The sequence below is a fragment of the Condylostylus longicornis genome, unplaced genomic scaffold, assembly GCF_029603195.1.
Source record: "Condylostylus longicornis isolate FDR11 unplaced genomic scaffold, ASM2960319v2 ptg000017l, whole genome shotgun sequence".
Classification (NCBI taxonomy): domain Eukaryota; kingdom Metazoa; phylum Arthropoda; class Insecta; order Diptera; family Dolichopodidae; genus Condylostylus; species Condylostylus longicornis.
The window spans coordinates 7,375,337-7,397,189 of record NW_026577986.1 but is presented as its reverse complement, the minus strand read 5'-3'; the positions used below and the strand labels follow the sequence as shown (position 1 = coordinate 7,397,189).

General features: G+C 22.8%; 3 protein-coding genes across 3 annotated transcripts; 1 reads left to right on the top strand and 2 right to left on the bottom strand.

Moving 5' to 3' along the window:
- Positions 1-1,234: 1,234 nt before the first annotated feature.
- Positions 1,235-7,177, bottom strand: LOC129606037 (long-chain-fatty-acid--CoA ligase heimdall-like). Its single transcript, XM_055516088.1, has 6 exons — positions 7,093-7,177; positions 5,608-5,827; positions 5,242-5,542; positions 4,873-5,128; positions 4,574-4,737; positions 1,235-1,240 (listed from the first exon to the last, which is right to left on the bottom strand). Exons 1-6 carry the CDS (start codon positions 7,175-7,177, stop codon positions 1,235-1,237), a joined length of 1,032 nt encoding a protein of 343 aa, XP_055372063.1.
- Positions 7,178-9,860: 2,683 nt separating this feature from the next.
- On the bottom strand, positions 9,861-12,806 carry LOC129606127 (leucine-rich repeats and immunoglobulin-like domains protein 1; the record flags this gene model as incomplete). The annotated part of the gene is made up of 4 exons (XM_055516245.1): positions 9,861-10,101; positions 10,174-10,356; positions 10,423-10,986; positions 12,138-12,806. Coding segments are annotated over 4 exons (1,581 nt in total), but the record flags the coding sequence as incomplete, so codon positions are not given.
- Positions 12,807-16,203: 3,397 nt separating this feature from the next.
- On the top strand, positions 16,204-20,242 carry LOC129606035 (protein tilB). The gene is made up of 5 exons (XM_055516087.1): positions 16,204-16,213; positions 16,276-17,119; positions 17,615-17,820; positions 18,219-18,264; positions 20,093-20,242. Exons 1-5 carry the CDS (start codon positions 16,204-16,206, stop codon positions 20,199-20,201), a joined length of 1,215 nt encoding a protein of 404 aa, XP_055372062.1. The 3' UTR covers positions 20,202-20,242.
- The last annotated feature ends 1,611 nt before the right edge of the window (positions 20,243-21,853 follow it).

Genomic DNA, 21,853 nt, shown 5'->3' with positions numbered 1-21,853 from the left:
AAAACAATTCTCTAAAGTTGAATTAGCTATTGGACAGAAATATATTACAATTCAGATTTAAGACTGATAATTTTTTCTTTTCACTATTATGTTTATTACCCAAAATAGAAAATAGAAATTATGCCTTAAAATTTCGAAATAAAATATTAATAAAAAAAAAATATTAAATTTTGAATATTAACCCGTTTTTTAATTATTTTTTAGATAAAGAAGAGGAAATTCTGATAGATTAACAAGCACTAACGATACTAAATTAGAAATTAATGTAAAAAATAGTGGAGAAGTTATTAAAGAACTAGGAAAATTCAATTCTATTTTATAGTAGTGGCGAAAATTAACTATTAAAAACAAGCAATAAAAATTGAAATAAGCGAAATTAAATAATTGTTACAAGGATCTTAAAGCAACATGATTCCAGATTACGCTTGAATGTTTACGCTTACCAAGAAGAAGAAGAGTGTTCGAATCATACTGAATTAATTAGAATTTAATTGAGTAGTACTCAATATTTTCAAGGAAATTTTGTAAAACGAGAGTTTATCACACTAGTAACAGAAGAAGAAATTATTTTACTAATGTCTTCTAATACAAAACTATTAATCTTGCAATCAATTATAAATTTAGATTGGTGATATACAAAAATCGGTAAGATATTATTATAAAATCAATTATAGTGTTTTCAAAATTAAAACACAATATAATAAGTACACGAATAAGCATTAAATAACTCATTTAAGAGGTAGGGGAATATAAAAGTTTATGTTAGTTTTGAATTAAGCTTACTAACCAACCATATATTTAGGTTTAACAATTATTTTTTTAAAAATTTCATTTTAAAATTTCATAATTCTTTGAATACTAAGCTAAATATGAAATTTTACTATAATAGAGATATTATTAATAACTTGCAATTTATTCATTCATAAAAATCTCACTTCAAAAACGATAATGATTTTCCTTTAAAAATATTTTAAAAATTCTTCCATATTATAAATTACAATAAGATTGTAAATATATTTCAATGAATGTTATTATATTAAAAACTAAATTGCAATATTCCTATAGCACGTTTTAAAAAATAATATGAATAAGTGTGAAGAAATTATTAATAATGAAATGTTTGTGTAAGACCGAGTTTTTTTTTTTTAAGCTATTGTGGGCTAATTGATATTAAATTGAATCTTATATGTTATAAAATTATATTCATAGTACGATTTCCAATTATACTTATAATTTAAATCTGAAAATATTAACAATATAATTTCGTATTTAATATAAATATAAACAACAACAAAAAATACAGCATATCACAAAAAAAAAATTAAAAATTTCACAAACAGGTCTATTTTATTTACGTTATTGTTTTTTTTTTTATCTTGTTCTAAACAGTTTATTTTTATATTAAACAAAAATTTTAACAAAATGTAGATGTATACCGATAATGTTTTCTCGTTTGGGAAATTATTTCGGGAACAAGTTATAATTCTTTGAATTTCTTGACATGGTATTCCGTTCTTCGAACAAGAATTTCATTTCGAGGCAAAATTTTGAAAATATACAGTTTGTTATTAGAGTTAACTATTACCATTTTAGGATACTTTAAGGCGAGTTGCCCAATAATGCATAAGATTGCATAATTCATATTTTTTTTTTAAAATACATACAGAGAATTTTTTATGGAAATTAATGATTAATATTTTACTGCGGAAATTAAATATAAGCTATTTTGCTAATTGTTTATTTTTAATAGCATTTACATACAAGTTATTAAACTGCGTTCACTCTATTTTAAAAAAAAATAAAATTTATTTCACACAATTACAATTATTACTTAAAAAATAGATTCTAAATTTAATTGAGATTCTAATTAACAGTTTAATTTATTTCATGCTACTGTTATTAACACCAAATTAAGACTTATCCGATATCTTAAAATCTAACGTTATTTATACTACTTAAAATTAACTTCATTTCCGGCCGCGTACAAAATTGTAGACGTTACATCAGCACATTCGATGGGAACGATAATTTCATAATTTCTTCATGGTTAAATATGTTCGATTGCAGACACTGTGCCAGCAATTTACATGTGATTAGTATTGTACTAAAGATGTAATTCGATGCCTCTTGAATATGTTACTTGACACCGTGATAACTTACACGACATATTAAAACCATTACAGCTAGCCCTATTAGTGGATAAAATACACTTTTTAATAAATTATTAATATTAATTGTAAAAAATAAATTTTGTTTTGAAGTTTTGGTACGCTAAATTTGCTAATAGAATTAAAGAAATTAACAGAATTTTATGAGGTTACACAAATTTAGAAGTTTCACTTCGATTCTATTGAAGAGTACATAATATTAATTTTAATTAAATTATATATTTTAAATAATAAAATCACACATAAAAGCATCCCTCCAGTAGCCTGGTTTTATAAAATTTTACAAGTTTAGAATGTCAAGATAAAAAATAAACCCACAGTATGCTTGTTTTCTCAATTATTATTATAAATAAATAAAAAAAATTTAAAATTGCTTTCGCTACCTGCCGGTTGTCATTCTTTCCCGGTTGAAATCAATGAATAATAAATTTAATTTTTATATGGTAATTTTTGAATATTTTGGAAATATTAAAAATACTCACAAATAAAATGACGCATTAAAGAAAAATAAAAAAAAAAAAACGATAAAATAATATAATAAAATAAAACGAACTAATTATATGTGATTATATTTTATATTTACTTGTGTTGAGGTAATCATAAAGTGTATATAACAATGTAATGAGGAATAGATGCAGGATTGAACAGAAAAACTAAAATTAAACATATTTTTGCAGCCATTAGAATTATCTTTTAAAACTATATTTTTAGAATTAAGTGCTTTCAATATTTCAGAGCTATGATTTTTAAGATTAACTTTTTTAAATATTTATACTTTTTATCAAATATCATCCGAAAACTAGTTAAGAATTTGTAAACTAAAGCACATCCAAAATATAACAGATTCCGATGCAATTCAACACGCTTATGTGTACATCCTTTTAGGCAGAATTTTTGTTGTGCATGCATCTGTATTGTACGTATCCATCTCCTATTTGATATGAAAAACTACATTTGAAAAAAAATGCAATACGTCTAAAGAGGTTTTTCTCATATGTGTGTTGCAAATTATCGTGTTCGACTGTATACTTGAAATTTAAGCTGGAGCTCATTTAAAATTTTTAATCTCTGTAATAGTGGAAAGATACACATTTACTTACTTGCAATTCTTACTATTGGGTAATTTTGATTACTTAATTTTCATAACGTTGCTCAATATTTTAAAGTTTCACTGTATTGTACAAGTTTACACAATTCAGCAACTACAATTCATAAAATGAAATGTATGTATTAATAACGCTCAATTACTCCAAATTTCAAATCAAAGTATTTAATTAGATTTGACTTATCTGTCGTTTCAATTTTAATTGCTCGATAAGTTTTTAATTGCATTTAATTGTTAATGAACTTAATTTGCACATAGTTTGTAGTTTGATATTAAAAATCAAATTTTTAATTAATTAACTTAAAATATACTATGAATTTAATTAGGGCAACAATCAATATTAATTTGCATTACACATTATATTGAAAAGGAATAAAAAAAATATTAATCTAAATAATTATTAAGAAAAAATTCCATTCAAAAATTGATTTTAACCATGACTTTACATATTAAATATGTAAACGTCATAAATTTTTTAATAAAACTATACTGGAACAGATTACTACATTGTAAAACAACAATGTTAGTAAACATAAAAATATTCTTAAATTTCGTTATCAGAAAAACTATTAGTAGAGCTCCTATTACTTTTTCAATATTAATGAATTTGTCTTATCAATTTAAAGATGACAATTATAATAAAATCTAAACTGAAGAGGAAAAAGCAAAATATTTACAATATATTTGGAATTATTTTTATAAATACTAATAAGTGCAGAAGTACTTAAAATATATAAAAATCTAAAATTTTAGATGCAAAGTATTTGGGCAATAATTATAAAAAATATTATTAGATCTTTTAGGAAACAATTTAGGTAATGACTCTGTATTACTTATTAAGTTTAGTTTAAGAATTGAGAATACACAAATTCCAAGTATAGAACTGATTAAAACGAAACGCACACGGAAACTGTTTTTCCATTTCCATTTTAATGTAATTATCAAACGCATATGGAACATTTATGAATTAAAAACATTAAAATGTTAATGTTTTCTTTATTGCATTTATAATTGTTTAAGATATTTATTCAAGGAGAAGGTGTTAAAAAAAATTTCTACCAAAAATTAGATCTTGTATTTACATTATTAATAATAAAAATAAAAAATTTTATAATTTTAGATACAATAAGTTTATGAGGCAGCGCATCCACTTTGGAAGTGAACATCTTATACATCCTGCCAATCAAATCATGAAGCTACAAATTAAAAATATTATCCTACATGCTAATTGATTAATTTATTCCTTATACATTTCATCAATTAATTTAGAATATTTTTCAATTACAAAATTTCTTTTAACTTTTAAAGTTGGTCCCAATTCACCAGTTATCATTGTAAAATCATTTGGTAATATACGAAATTTTTGTACTTTTTGTGCATTTGATATTGCATTCATATTAGCACGTTTAATACCATCAGCAATTGCATATTGTACTTTAGAACATGGACCAGCTTTTAATATTTCTGATAATGTTTTATATTTTAAATTTAATGATTTCATCCATAAAAGTGCATCATCCTGAAGTGTATCCAATGGTGCACCAGTATTTGAATCAAAATTTGTTTTAATTGTTATCAAAACTGTTAAATATTTTTTACGATCTCCAACTAAAAATACATTACTAATACCTGGTAATTGTGTTTTAATTAGATTTTCAACATGATGTGGTGGTATATTTTCACCACCAGATGTTATTACAATTTCTTTAATACGTCCAGTTATATATAAATATCCTTGTTCATCTAAACAACCATAATCACCAGTATGTAACCAACCATCTGAATCAAGAGTTTCATTAGTTTTTTCTGGTTCATTAACATAACCCATAAAATTACTGCGGGTTTTAATGCAAATCTAAAAATTTATAAAAATAAAATTTATTTTTTTTTTAAATAATCTTAAAATTGTGCTGATTTATATAATTAAATTAATTAAAATATAATTTCAATAAATTTTTTAATACTTACTTCACCATAACCTTCAGCATTTTGTTTATATATTTTGAATTTAATACCATTAACTGGTCGACCAATAGCATCAAAATCTTTAATTTGTTCATCACCAAATGCAACACCTCCCGATGTCTCTGACAAACCATATATTTCATATAATCGTATATCATAATCCAAAAAAAATTTCTTTGTTTCATGTGATATTGGTGCTCCTCCAGTTAAAAAATATTTACATTTTTCTAAACCGAAAACAGTTTTAATGCTTGTTAAAATATTTTGAGCAAACCAATAACGTCCACCATATTTTGGTATAGTACTGTTTGAAATATAAAAATATCAATTAAAATTTATAAATTTTAAAATATATAAAAATTTTATTACCCATTCATTACAGATAAATGATAATCAGATGCATAATATTTGGCCCAATTTAAGATTATTTGAAGAAAACTATAATTTTGTTTTTCTACAAGAGATATTTTATCTTGCATTTTTTCAAAAACTCTTGGTACACCAAAAAATCGGGTTGGTTTTGCTTTTGCAATTGTATTCATTAAAGATCCTTTCATTGCATCTTTATCAGCAATATGAATTGAGCCACCTATGAATAAAATTAAAAATAATATTTAAAAAATTAGCATAAAAATATTTAGTTTTGGTTCTCCTGAAATTATGCAACACTTTTTTAATAAAGATTTTGTTTTTGATTTCAAAACATTTCTTGTTTTTATAAAATTTTGAGTGATTTGCTGTCTGTTAATACAAATTGTATGATAGTTATGCTTAAGTTGTTAACAGGTTGGTCGAAAAATGCTGTATTTTTCAGATCTAATGATTTACAGAAGCGTATATTGGTGATTAGTAATATGTATAACATTTCAATCAAATTGCTTTAAAAGACATGCTTTCCATTATTGTTATTAGCACAAAAATTAAAGTGTTGGATGTTTACCAAGATTAAATTATTGCTTAAACTGAGATTGGTTATTGGAAAATAAATATTTCAATAAAAGCAAAAAATTTCCAACAATGCTGGTGAAATTTGTTAATTAATAATTGGAAATTAATGGTCAGAATTTATAAATTCTAAAAGGCAGAGATTTTAATGTTATTCAAAATCGTAAAATTGAATATGTGAGGGTAGCATTGTAAAAAAATTTTAACCTTAAGGCAAAAATTTAGCTTGTATGCGCTTTCAATTAAGCTTAAAATTAGAATTTAATTTCTACTTACCTATTAGAAATGTTATGAAAATATCAAATATTTGACCAACAATATGATTTAATGGTAAATATGATACAATTCTTTCATCACCATAACAAATATTTGGAAAATTTTTTATAGCATTTTTAGCATTTGTTATTAAATTATCATGACTTAACATAACAGCTTTTGGATAACCAACTGTACCAGATGTATAAATTAATAGACAACATTGATTTGGTGCAATTGAATTTAAACGTTGTAAAAGTTTTTCATTTAAAATATTTTCTTCATTTGCAAAATTATTCGTTTGATAAATATTTTCATTAGAGTTGGACAATTCATTTTCATTATTTAAAATTTCTTTATTATTAATTTGCCATTTTAATATATTATTCATATATTTTGTATTACTCGTATTATTACTAGTATTTTTATTATTATTTATAAAAATATCATTCCATTTTAAAAATTTTAAATTATTAAAATTTTTATTTTCAGATTCATTACATGATATTTCTGTTATTGCAGCACTATTAAATAAATCATTATCATATGGACCATATATTTGTATTGCATATTTTAAATATGGTAAATTATCTTTTATTTTAATAATTTTTTCCATTTGTAGATTATCTTCAACTATAATTAATTTTGCTGAACATAAATTTAATGCATGATGTACAGCATCTGATGAATTTGTAATATATATACCAGCGATAATTGCACCAATCATAAAACCACTCATTTCAGCATAAAACCATTCTGGACAATTTGATGCTAATATACCAATACAATCATTTGCTTCAATATTAAGTTTAATTAATTGTTTAGCACAATATATTACTTTATTATAATAATCATTATATGTAATTGTATTCCATAAATTATTATTAGTCTCTTTATAAATGATAGCTGGTTGCATTGAATATTTTTCAATTGTTAAACTAAATAATTCTGGTATTGTTATTGGTGGTTCATCAATACCAGAAATTGGATATTTATTTGAACCACTTATATATCTAATATTAACTGGTTCTGATATATTACTTGTTTTATAAGATTTAGCTAATTTTAATGGTCCAGTTTTTAAATTATTACGTAAATCCATTTTTTTTTTATAATTATAATAATGATAAACAATATATTTTACAGATTTAGTATAGTACACGATCTTAATTTTCAAATTCTTAATTAATAAAAGACTTCAATTAATAAAATTATAATTTTCTTGAAGATACTTTCACGATTAAAACTGGATTTAAACTGAAAACGGTTTTGTTTTTCTTTTAATATTCTTAAAAAAAAAAAATATTAATTAAATATTAAATTTTGAAAACAGGGCGATTTTTTTTTTTGTTTATCATATTTTTATAATAATGCAGAATAAATAAATCAATCATTTCTGTCCAATTTTGATAATGAAAATAATTTTCCATTTTCAAACGAAGCTAGTATTAACAAATACATATAAAATGATTATACTATAGATTGTACGTGTACTAAGCCCAGTAATTACATATTATTTGAGTTGTTAAAGAAAGTGAAAGATTTTTTGTATATACATTTTTACAAACTAACTCAACTTATCAAGAATGTTTGTAAATTCTCACTTATATTCGCTTCTTAATACATTATTTTCTTATTTTTCTGATTTTAAATGGACAGTGACCTTTCATGGTCATCTATATTTACTTTGTTAAATTTAAACTAATGAAATCAAAATGATTAATAGACTCAAAAAAATAATAAAATAAAGTCCAAATAATTTGGGACGTTTTATCGCTATTATCACTACATACTAGACTATTGACCGTTATTAAAAATTAGAATATTATATTTAATTATTCGCGGTAATATTTTAATATGATAAGAGCGGTAATTTTCAAATTCATCCGGTTTTAATTTTAATTGACTACTAGTAAACGCTCTACCATTGATATTATTAAAATGTAAAATTTATGAATTTTTACTGTTTAGTTAGTTACTGATTAGAAACAAAACAAAATTTAATAAAATTAGTAATTTAAGCTAATTAATAATTTAAGCTTTAAGAACAAACACGTTCTTTGAGTTACAAGAATTTTACACGTGTATAACCATTGTATATATTTATATTTTAAAAATTATAATAAAATTTAAATTAAATTTTTAAGATTTTAAAATTTAGAATTTGTAATCATTTAGAAAATTTATGTAAAAGTTCGGGTTCTACTATATAATTATAATATAGTAGTTCTACTATATAATTATAATATAGTAGTTCTACTATATAATTATAATATAGTAGTTCTACTATATAATTATAATATAGTCGATTTTCATGAAACGAATTTCGTATTCGGAAAAATTGTAAGTAGCACCAATCAATTTGTATGGTACTACTTTTCCATTTCTGCTTATATGAAAATCGTTTCACGTAAATCGAATAACATAAGTAAGGCACCTGGTTACAATTTAATTTAGATTTAGATAATTAAAATTTAGATTTAAGATATTTAAAACAAAATTAAATATTGTGTTGTGATTTTTTAATTTATGTTTAGATTTTATATAAAAAATTTCTTATGATTTTAATTTTATTTCACCTGAATTTTCAACGTCTTAGCATTTCGTAAAGAAAAATGAATTAAATGAATAATATAATATTTCTAATAAAATTATCAATATATTTCTAAAAATTTATAATTAATTAAAATTTAAAATTATGTTTACATCATAAGATTTATTTACACTTTGTATAATGTTCAATTAATTTTATATGAATCTACTTTAATTTTTTTAAATATTTATAATTGATAATATAAGAGTTAATTCTTTAAGAGTAGTTCTACTTTATTTTGGAATACATAATTTGTAAATCATTTTATAACAAAATTTTTCGGTGTTATATAATAATTTATAATTATTTATTACATTGTCTAGACTCTAGACTTTGTTTTTTGTGGTTCCCAGATTTGAGATAATACAGATGTGTTATCAGTATTAGACTAGAGGTCTTAAAATATTAACAAGGAATAACTATTATCAAAAGTAGAATACGGTAGAGCCGGGACATTCTTCTGAACCGACATTTTTTTGTCTACTTACGTCTGTGCTACATTGTTCTACTAACATATTATATTACATTAGTTTACTCAGGAGATACTTTAATAAACCATTATATAGTAAAATTTTTAGGGGGATTCATTATCGCTTGTAGAAACCAAAATTGAAAAATGTTTTCACGTAACAAGTTTTACTTTATGTATTATGAAAAATTTCAGTTATATAAGACAAAATTATATGAAAATGCAATGAGGAAATAATTGTTGTTTTGGTTTGGTTGTTATTCATGTTCCACCGTAGATAGAGTAAAAAACTCATTTGTAAATTAAATGTTTGTAAACATTTAAATAAAAACAATCCTTAACTTATTTATGTCGTAACAAAAAATTATTTTTTATTACAAAAATCATAAATTAACACAACAATATCATTAGATCATTATAATATTAAAAATTGAATTTATTTTCGTGAATTATTTGCATTATATGCACAATTCGGAATACAAGGCTCCGATTGACAAACATTACCATTATGTGTTGATTGTTGATTTTGTACTGGAGGTGATTGTTCTTGTTGTTGTACATTTGGATGCTGTGGTAATTCTTCATAATCATTTTTTTTTGCCTTAAAAATAATAATAATTTTAATTTAATATTTAATTCTAATAGAGTTAAAATTTTTAATTTGAATTCAAACCATTTTTTCTTGTTTTAAAGCTGCTTTTTTTCTTTCTGATTTCTCTAAAATTTTTCTCATTATACGTATTGCCGTAAATATAACAAAAACAAATAATATTAACCATATTATAACACTTTTTTGATCGAAACGATCTAAACGAAATTTATAAACAATTGTCCTTTGAACTGGTACATTATTATTCTATACATATATTAAAATTAAATTAAAATTTAATAGTAAAAATAAAAAAAAAAATAATTTACTTACAGATCCAAGATAATTATCAATAATTTGTATTTTATTAACAACAACAAGACTTTTCCATAATTTTCCATTAAAGCATTCAATACCAGGCATATCTAATTTTAAACTACCACCAGCATCAATACTATAATTAGCACCAAAATATACTGTAGCCGGTGCACGAATATATTCATTTAATAACCATTCACAATTCCATGGATTCGATTCCAAATTAACATAATTTATATTATATAATACTGACATATTTAATGTTTTATATTCATTACCACTTAAATCTAAATATTCTAAATTTGATTGTATATTAGTAAGAAAATTATCTTGATAAAAATTATTTAATGATAAATCTAAAATTTTTAAATTTTTCAAATTATTAAATATTGTTATATTAAATTCATCTAAATTATTTCCTGATACATTCAAATATTCTAATTGTAATGTATAATTAAATGAAGTTTCATCTAAATTATCTAAAAAATTTGATGAAAAATCCAAATGTGTTAAGCTTGTCAATTCATTAAAACTTTTTGAATTGATTTCGATAATTTGATTGTGACTCGCATTCAACATCTGAGGAAGAAAAAAACAAAGCAGTTTTAATAAAATTTGTCTGGAAAGTATAGTTTAGTGATTGTTTATGATTTGAATTATAATCTGAGGTTAAATTGAGATTAACAATACTTTCCCATGTTTAATCATTAATTTCATCATTAATTTCCCAAATCGTTTTGATCTAAATTCGATTTGATGAGCATTAAATGTAATAAGTGCTCAAATTTTACATAAACCAATTATTTTAGGAAGTCAAAATGTCTCTGTTACATTCATCGATCATTACAAAGATTTTAGTTTTATTAATGATTAGGGAATTAATAATAGGTTACTTTGCGATTGATTTAGTGCCAGTTGTTTAAGCCTATTTTATTAGAATTTAGAAACGGAATGATAATTAAATTTGTTAATTGAACAAATCTTAAAAAAATTACCGAATTTTAACAATATTTACCGAATTTCTAAAATATTTAAAATTTCTATAAATTTATTTAAGAAAATTTATAATTACCAAAATTTTGAAGCTACTTAAACTTATTTATTTTTTTGTTTAATTGTAGGTATGGTCACCATAAAATAATTTTCAAGGATAATTATAAGAAAACTGGAATAAAGGACGAAAAAAGTGAATGCTCCCATTAGAAAATTAAAATTTTTTTCATAATCCAGTAGCCAAAAGACAACAGTTCAAATAGTCCATTTAGAAAATTGTGGAGGAGAACCAAAAGCATTCCTGTACTGTTTTCATCAAATATTTAGTAATATCAAAATTTACAACATTTATATTGTTATCAGTTTTTTGGGAATTTTGTAGAATTTTAACGTAAATTCCTCGTTAAGTGAAAATTAAAAATGCAGTTTGGATCTTGTACAAGTTTGGATTTCCGATTTTGAAGAATGAGATTTTAGATATGTTTAGCAGTTTTGTATTCTGTTGATATCCAGATTGTAACTTTTATTTTCTTGAACACAAAGCCGTTAATTCTTAGAATGGTTTTGTTTTTGAACTGGAGATAAATCTATTTTTCATTTTATTTACTATTGAATTATTTTAGATTAACCAATTTTAGGTCAACATTACCATTTCTAATGTTAAATATAATTTTGCAAATTTTAAGTTTTATTTTAAAATAAAATATTTTAATTTTTTATATTATATTATTACTTACCTCCAATGAATGTAATCCACTTAATGTATTTTCATTTAATTCAGTTATTTTATTATAACTAATATCTAAATCTTTTAATTCAAAATCTTTAGCAAATGAAAATTGTTCTAAACTTTCAACATTATTATAACTAATATTAAAATGTACTAATCTAGCTAAACTTAATATATGCATAAAATTTAATGTTGTTATACGATTACCCTCTAAACGTAATGTTTTTAAATGGGTATTCGTTTCGAATGCCATTTCATCAATATGCTCAATTTGATTATAATGTAATGCTAAATTACTTAATTTAATTAAACCATGAAATGTTTGTATTGTTATACGTTTTAATAAATTTTTACCAATATTTAAATATTTTAAATGATTCATAAGTGGACGAAATGTTTCAGCTGGTATTTGTTTTATATAATTAACAGCAAAATTTAATTTTTGTAAATTTGGATAACGTTGAAAATTTTTTGAATTTATTTCATATATTTGATTACGTCTTATATCTAATGATATTAATGATGTTAAATCAATTACTGACCATGATTTTAAACCAGTTAAATTATTACGTGCTAAATTTAAATATTTTAAATATTTTAAACCATTTAATGCAAAATCTTCAATATCATTTAATTGACAATCGGATATTTCTAATGTTATTAAATTTGGAAATTTAATAAATGCAACATTATATAATATTGGTATATTACAATGTTGTAAATAGATTTCTTGTAATTGATTTGATCTTTCTAATAAAATTTTCATTAAATCATTATTTAATGAACAACTAAATATATGAACTGTTTGATTATTTAAATCAAAATGTATAAATTTTTCATTATCATTATATTGTTGTGTTAATTTTATTAAATTAATAATTATTATTATAGTTGAAATGAATTTTATTAATTTCATTTTTTGATTTTATTAAAATTACAAATTAAAATTACAAATGTCTCTAAATATTAAATAAAATTTTTTTAAAGAGAACCACACACGCAATATGTTATTTTTAAGGCAAATTTTAAATTTCAACTAAAATTTTTCTTATTTTATTTTAATCCATAATAGTTTTAATTATCCATTATATGAATGCATCACCATAAAGATAATATTCTAGAAGAATGTTGTTGGTTATAAGCATTTTAAATCAATCTTGTCATCTGATAAGAAAATCACTTTTAATCTACTTTATTCTTTCGGTTTTTTAGTTTTTGTTTTGTTTAATTCTGTTATTATCAAATAAATAAAAAAGATAAATTAAAGTAAATATAAAAAATTTAAGTCTATATTTACATTTCACTATTATAATTAATTTGCAATTCAATTATATTTAAAAATGATGTTAGTTTGTATGATGTTGTTCTCTTCTAGAGGCATTTTAAAGTATAATATTGTAATATTTTTGTTTTTTTTTTTGTTAGTATAGATTATCTTTCCATTTTTAATACAAGTTTTATCATTTTAGGTGCCTAGCATAGCTGATACTAATAGCGAAATATTGCAAGTAGATTCAAAAAATGAGGAGACTATGAAACATGAAATTGTGTACTGTACAAGTATGTTCAATATCAAAATTTAATCCTTCAATGCATATGGCACGTTTTCAGTTTCATAAGAATAGAATAAAAAACTGTTTGAGCCTAAATTAATTGTCCTTTTCGTACAAAATTGAAATTTTTTATAATTTTGCACGAAATTTGTATTAATTTTTTTTTACTGAAATTTGTTATAATTTTGCTTCAACGTGCGTATTACAGGATTTAATATATTTGTGAGTTAATTATAAAAATTTTAAAAGTTTTTTAAAACAACTTTATTAATATTGATTATTCTTTTTTTTTTAGATTGAATTATTTGAAATGAATAAAAATTTCTTAATACTATTGATTTTATTAAAAATGAAGGTGATAATTCAAAAGTGATATTGGCTTTGTCGAAAAAATCTATGAAATTTATTTGCAACATGTTTGATTTATTAACAACATAATATTATGTATTAACAAACAACATGTTCGATTTATTTAAAAATTTATTTGCAACATGTTCGATTTATTTAAAAATTTATTTGCAACATGTTCGATTTATTTAAGATGGCAAAATGAAACCACACAACAAATTTCATAAAGCAAACGAAGTAAACGAAAATTTGTTTTTGTATAAGATTAAATCGTTGTAAAAGATATTTTTATACTGTAAACGAGAATGAAACACTGTCTTATACAAAAATTTGCTGGTGACAACACTGAAAACGCTCTATACGAAAATAAAATATAGAATAAAATAGTTTAAAAAAAGCTTGTACGTTATCCGCATACACTATTCAAATAACCACGTGAAAATAAAACAATAAAATGAAAAAGAAGAGTAAATGTATGTAAAACGTATATATATATAAATGATAACGGGGTGTGTACAACTAAATAACGTTAAAAATATTGAAATACTTGCGGTGCTTAACTTAACCATCTATTACAATTATTTTTTTTTTAATTATATTTTATTAGGCGACCGCGTAAGTAATCATAATACCCCGACAATTTAAAAGAAACTGCATAATTATAAAACTGAAATTCAAACTATACACGGTCATTGTACATAATAGATTCTCACATATTTACATACATTATATGTATATGCATAAATTAAGTATCTACTTATTTGCATTTTATTTGTCTATAGAATATTCATTTTTATTTATATTTTTAATTTTTACATTATTTAAGTTTTATAACCTCTTTGAGAGGTTTTATTATAATAGATCTATATTATGTTATTTAATGTATAGATGGGTATAACGTATGACATGAGAATTTTACTTTAAAAAAAATATTACAAACCATTTATTAAAATTACAGTATGCTCGTAATTCCATTGTAAATATATATTTATAAATAATTAGCACATAATTGCAACTCTATAATATATAAAAATATAATATTTATTTCTAGATCATGTAAGTACAGAAAATAAATTGAAAAGCACCTCTATATTTTGGACATTACAATACTAGGATATTTCAAAAATGGTTTATATCGATTCTATTATTTGCATTTTATTTTTTAAAACAGCAATCATAAAGTTTCTTCAAGACTTTATGATTGTTGTTATTACGTCATTACCAGATTTTGTGTACCCAACATAGACCGACTGATACTTGGCCTGGATTAGAACTAATCCTCATGGATCAAGGCCAAGGTCAAGGGCTTCTCTCCCGTAGAAAAAAACCCAACTATAATTGGAGATGTTTTCGATTGTTGCTTAATTAGACTGGTAATTTTCAAGTTATTTTTAAAAGGGCCCTGAAATGACAAAAATTAAAAAAAAAAATCGCGAACGTAAACATAAAAATAGTACATATGTACATACATACAGAAGCCAAAAATAAATTTAAATTTTGAAAAATTGTTTTATGTTTTAATGAGGAAAAGTTTTCATACTAATTTAAAGTATGTGTAAGTCTTAATATAATGTATCAGTGATAATGGGCAGTATTTTATTATATGGCAGTATAGAATTATTAAAGTCGATTAGTCAAATTTCACTATTTTTTTGCTTCTGTTGGAACAATCGGTTCCATTTCTGTAATAGTGTTAATCATATTAATACGACAGTGCAGTTTCTTTGGCATAAATATTAATGAATAATCCAAATCTAATTTTTCAGCAATTTTCCTACCGTGATCGAAATTTTCCTTTATTCAAGTTAGTTTTGCCGAACAAAATCGCCCATTCGTAATAAATGTTAGGTGCTGTTGGACTTGCTTGTATATTTAATAAGTTACTCATGAATGAATAGGTCCGAAAATGGAAGTTAAGTTTATTTAGCAGTCGTAAATTGTTATAGAATTGCTGTTACATTGACTCTATAGAGACGAAATACTTACGAGTATAAATAAATAAACTTTTAATATAAAAAATTTATTTGAATGTTAATAAAAGTATCTAAGCAACAAAATATTGATTTTAATATATTCTGTTTGTCATTTTAAAATAAATTCTAATATTTTGAATTTTAGACTTTGTCAGCATAATACGGAAACTTGAACATTTATTTAAATTGGATATAAACCATGGTTTTGAGTAAGTTTAATTTTTAATTATAAATAATTTAATTAATAATTAATAAATATTTTATATTACAGTCACTGAACAACTAATTCGAAAAAAATCCGAACATAATGAATTAATTATTAGTACATTAGAAGAATTGTCCTTACATCAAGAGGATATTGAAAAAATTGAACATTTACATAATTGGTGCCGTGATTTAAAAATCCTTCTTCTGCAATCAAATCTAATTAGTAAAATTGAAAATTTATATAAATTAAAGAAATTAGAATATTTAAATTTAGCAATGAATAATATTGAATTAATTGAAAATCTTGAACAATTAGAATCACTTAATAAACTTGATTTAACATTAAATTTTATTGGTGATTTACGAACTAGTATAGAGAATTTAAAAAATAATTATAATCTTCGTATATTAATTTTAACTGGTAATCCATGTACTGATTATCCAAATTATCGTGATTATGTAATTGGAAAATTAAAACAACTTGAAAATTTAGATAATATTGAAATAAAACCATCTGATAAAATTCAAGCTTATAAAAATTTAGATAAAATTCGTTCAGATATTGTACAAGCTGAATTTGAATATAGTATTGAAAGAGATGAACAAAAAATTCGTGTACGTTTACAAAAAGAAGAATTGGATAGAAAAATGCAAGAAATTGATAATGAACAAGAACGTGTAAAATTATTTTGGAATACGAAAAGTGAAAATTGTCCGGAAACACGCTGTGACATTTCAAAACAACATCGTAAAGGAAAGAATTTAGATGGGAACTCAGAGAAAAAAGTAAAAAAATGTCCAAAATTATTTGCACCCTGCGGTAGACCATACAATTTAAATCAACCAAAATTAGATTTTAAACTTTTAGATGAAATAGATCGTTATGAATTGGAGCTGTCTGTGTATAAGTAAGTTATGAAATTGGAAAATTGGAACAAATAATGCTATTCCAGTAAAACCAAATTATAATATAAGCAATCACATGTATACTTCGTTAAAAATTTATAAGAAATCTAAATGTGATTTCATGAATTTATAAGAGCTGTTAATTGAAATGAATTTATTCGAATTTTTGATGTTTATATTAGTAATATTAGATTAGAATATTATCACATAATTAAAGCAGTTCTAGAATTAATTAACAACTTTATGGTGATTGACATTTTTTAAACTGTTCTGTAAGGCCTTAGCCGTATACTAAATATTTATGTAGGCTTGAAAATTACTGAATAACTAGTAAACTTTCTTAGAAATACTATTTATATGACAGTTTACAGTCCTGTGCTAATATTATATTTGGTAAAACTATAAAAAATTTTGTAAGGTTGCCAAATTCAATTATAATACACATGTTTACTATACACACCAGTTTTTTTAATTTAATATTTTCTTATTTTTTATAGGTTTATGGATACTTCTTTATTAAAATGTGATGTTCAACCGAATTATGTTCGAGTAGATGTTAAAGATAAAATATTTCAATTACATTTACAAAATGAAGTAAAATGTAGTGAATCTTCGTCGAAACGTAATCAAATAACTGGACAATTGTTAATTGTTATGCCTAAATTGAACTATAAAGCTACCGATATTATTAAAACGCAATCTGGTAAGTGTATATGCGTAAAAAAACTAAGAAATTCAACAATAATTTTATTCCTTCGTTTCTCGTTTTTAAAAATTTCAAATTTTTTAAGTTAAGACACTTCAAATGTTTTTATTACTTGAATTCTTTATATAAGAATTTATTTTCAATTTTGGGATTGAACTATCCCTAATGTATTTATATCTAACTATAATTAGATATAAAGACATTACTATTCCTATTTATTTGTAGATTTCTTTTTGATATTTTAAATTTTAATATTTTTTTCCAATATTTAATTTTAATTTTGAAATTAATATTACAAATTTTGATTCCCTTTGTTAAATGAAATTAATTGAGACTAAAAATACGAGTATAAAATATATTAAATAAAATAATAAATTCTTTAATTATATTTTTAGAAAATCGTGAACATCAGAAACAAAGTAGCTCAAACAATCCAAAAGAGTAAGTTAAAATACAATTTGATTAATTTCTAAATCTTTTTTTATTAAATTTTTAATAAATTCAACATTTGTAAAAAAATTATTTTAATTTTAAATCGTTTAGCGGGCTTAACGTAAGAGTTATACCCGAGCTATTTCTGTTATACATTGAATATTAAGATACACAGTCTCTTCTAGGATTAAAGAGTATTAAAAGATCTCTTCCAACAAAATTTTATCTCTTCCAACAAAAATTAAAATAAAATGTACGAATTTTTTATTTTGCTACCAAAATTAATATTTTCTAGATTCTTATAATTTTCCCATCCCACGGAAATCATCAAATTTCCTTGATTTTTTTTTAATAATGTAATAATTAGGTTCTAAAAAAATTATTTCGACTCTTAAACATTTCTAGTATTTGGGGTATTCTTCTTATTTAACTTTTGTTCTCATACTCTCATGTATTCTTTTATTAATATAAATTAATTCTATTAATAAAAGAATAACTATTTTCAATTCATCATATTATAATATCATAGGTATTGTTTCAATAAGAAACGTTTCAAAATGCTTAAACGAAACAATAATTGGAAAATAAAAATATAAATTGCAAATTAATGTACTCGTAGGGAGGTATGAATTATTTCTTAGACTTTACGATTCTTCATGTATTCTCTAAAAAAATTATAATAAAATTTTTTCATTTTTACTTTGAATTTATTAAAGAAGGTGATATAAAATTTAACAAGCATGTATATATATTCTTACCTTCAAAAATTTCTTAATGCCCCAATCATATTTAAGAATTGCATTTCAGTAAAATAATGAGTATATGAGCATTAACAGAATACTGAACTTTCATTTTCAATTGCTGCAAACCTGGAAATAAAAATTTTTCAAACAATTTCAAAATTTTTTATTAAAGTTAAGCAATTAGAATTTTAAATTTTTTTTAGAGTTATTTTGCAATAATTTATTGTCTTATTATGTATGTGCGAATTTACAAAGAATTTTGAGGAATGTGGCAATTTCGGGTTCATTTAGTGTATCGAATTAAGTAAGGTTAATTGTTGAAAGTTTAAAAAATAAAAATTTTATAAACAATAACCGGTATACTTAGAACAAGAAAATATTAAAAGTTATAAATACAATTTTGACGGAAGAATCAGTCTGCTTACTGTACCCTGCTGCCATTTTGCCCAAAATAATTGTAGAATAAATTTTTTTGGGCGTACGGCGTATATGACTTACAAATACCAGAAATTTGACTAGATCAAGAAAATTTGACAAGTTGGCGAGAATTCGCCAGCCAATATTATTTAAATAGCAATATTGAAAATTTAAAATAAAATTTTAAATAAAACAAAACTTAATTTTAATTTTTTTCAAATAATTTTGACAACATTTATTTACTTCTTTTTTAATTTTTTTTTTTTAAATAAATTTTAGTTTTTTTTTTTTTGTTTTTTTTTTTTAATTTTATTTTAATTAACTATTAAATATAATATTTTCTTTCTATTGTTTTTTTTTTTTGTTTATTTAATTTTTTAATTTTTTTTTATTTTATTCAAATAAAATAAACTTTTGTTCCATTTCATATTTTTTTTTCAGATTATATAGGAAATTTTTCTTTGTTTTTTTTTATATTCATTCCTTCAATTTATTTATAATTTTTTCTTTATTAAATATATATATATGTATGTATGAATATATATTTATATAATTTGTTTTTCTAACATTTAATTTTCTTAAATATCTATATATATATATATATATATATTTTTTTTTTTAATTTTTAATATTTTATTTTTTCTTATTAAATTTAATTTTTTTTTTTCATTTTCTAGCAATTTGAAAGGCACAGTTAATTACAAAAATATCGTTAAGCCGAATGAAAAACAATTAGAGTCACAGACCAATTCTGTAGATCTAAAAGAAATTCCAGCTTTAATTTAAAAAAAAAAAAAATATATAAAATGAAAATTGAAGAAACATAAAAGAAAAATAAAATGCGGTAAATAATAATAAATTAATTGTTTATTTGTTTGTTTGTTTGTTATTTTAAATATTTTTTTTAATATATTTATGCATTGCTCCTTGCCATTTTTTTTGTTTAATAATTAAATAAATAAATAGTTCTCTTCTTTAATTTTGGTATTTTAAACATTTTTAATTTGTTAATTAATTTCTAGAGAATTTTAAGAGAAAAAAGTATTTAGGTTTTTATGAAAAAACAATTCTTAACGTTAGAACTATGTTAAATACTCAAAGTTACAGGGATTTTCGGTAACTTATATTTAAAAATGTAGACAGAATTAATTTCTAAATTAAATTTTCAAAATCTTATTTTTTCATAATTACAGATGAAAACGAGAAAAAAAGTAGAGTTGACCTTGTCAACTCTGTGATACCCGTACTAATTTGTTATCCTATGTGCGAATAACTAATGTGCCATAACTAACTATGGGGCAGACTATGACTTTAAGTTGCCGTATTACCATATTAATTTATGCAAAATTTCAGTACTATGTGTTTTTCAAAATACTGGTTGTGTCAAACTACTATTGAAGTTGTATGGCGGCTACCAGAAAGAGCCAAGAAATTTTAGCGAATTTTATCAAGCACATCGGCCATACTAATATATTCACTTGTGTGAAATCTCAATATCACAGCTTTTATAGTTTCTAAGATATAGCCAAATAACTTTTGAAGTTGTACGGCAGGTACCAGAAGGAGCCAAATAATTTCAACGACTTTTATGAGACACATTGGCCTTACTAATATATTCGTTTGTGCGAAATTTCAATACCATAGCTTTAATAGTTTCTGAAATATAGTCAAATAACTTTTGAAGTTGTATGGCAGGTACCAGAAGGAGCCAAGTAATTTCAACGACTTTTATGTGACACATTGGCCCTATTAATATATTCGTTTGTGTGAAATTTCAATACCACAACTTTTATAGTTTCTGAGATATAGCCAAATAAATTTTGAAGTTGTATGGCAGCTACCCGAACCGGTACCCCGATCACGTCCAATTTAAATAGGGTTCTGGCACTTACTACAATAAATCATTTGTGAAAATTTGGTGAACTTAGCTCAATTAGTTTTTGAGTTATCGTTCGGACGGACGGACGGACGGACAGACAAAGCTAAATCATCTCAGAATTTGACGCTGATCAAAAACATACACTTGAGTCTATATCTAACACCGTTATTTCTTAGCGTTACAAACGGTAAGGCAAATTTAGTATACCCTTCGAACATACGTTCGTACGGGTATGAAAATATGAAATGACTTGCTTTTGAAAATTCATAATGGATCTCAGGGCTTTCTCGGAAATTCATCACTGAGCTGACTTAATTAAGTTAGATTAAAAAAAAATGTTTCTTTCAAACAGTTCTTAAAAAAAAAAACTACATATGTACCTAAAGTATTTCCAAAAAAACTTGTAGTTTTTGCAGTTCTTGTAGGAGTAAGAAGGTAAAAATTTATAAATTTTATTAAGAAACACTGAAATCATAAAAATTAATATTTTTTTTTAGTCTAAAAATTCTTCTATATCCGGTATTGGTTGAATTTGACTTTTGCAGTTCTGACTACGAGA

Excerpts from the sequence above, each read along its gene's own strand:
- LOC129606037 (XM_055516088.1), bottom strand. The coding sequence starts at position 7,177 with ATGAGTGGTTTTATGATTGGTGCAATTATCGCTGGTATATATATTACA. Across the intron at positions 5,543-5,607 it reads CATTTATCTGTAATGAATGG|TACTATACCAAAATATGGTG; the intron begins GTAATAAAATTT and ends TATTTCAAACAG. Across the intron at positions 4,738-4,872 it reads TGTATTTTTAGTTGGAGATC|AAATATTAAAAGCTGGTCCA; the intron begins GTAAAAAATATT and ends AAACATTATCAG.
- LOC129606035 (XM_055516087.1), top strand. Across the intron at positions 17,821-18,218 it reads TATTATTAAAACGCAATCTG|AAAATCGTGAACATCAGAAA; the intron begins GTAAGTGTATAT and ends TTATATTTTTAG. Across the intron at positions 18,265-20,092 it reads AGCTCAAACAATCCAAAAGA|CAATTTGAAAGGCACAGTTA; the intron begins GTAAGTTAAAAT and ends TTCATTTTCTAG.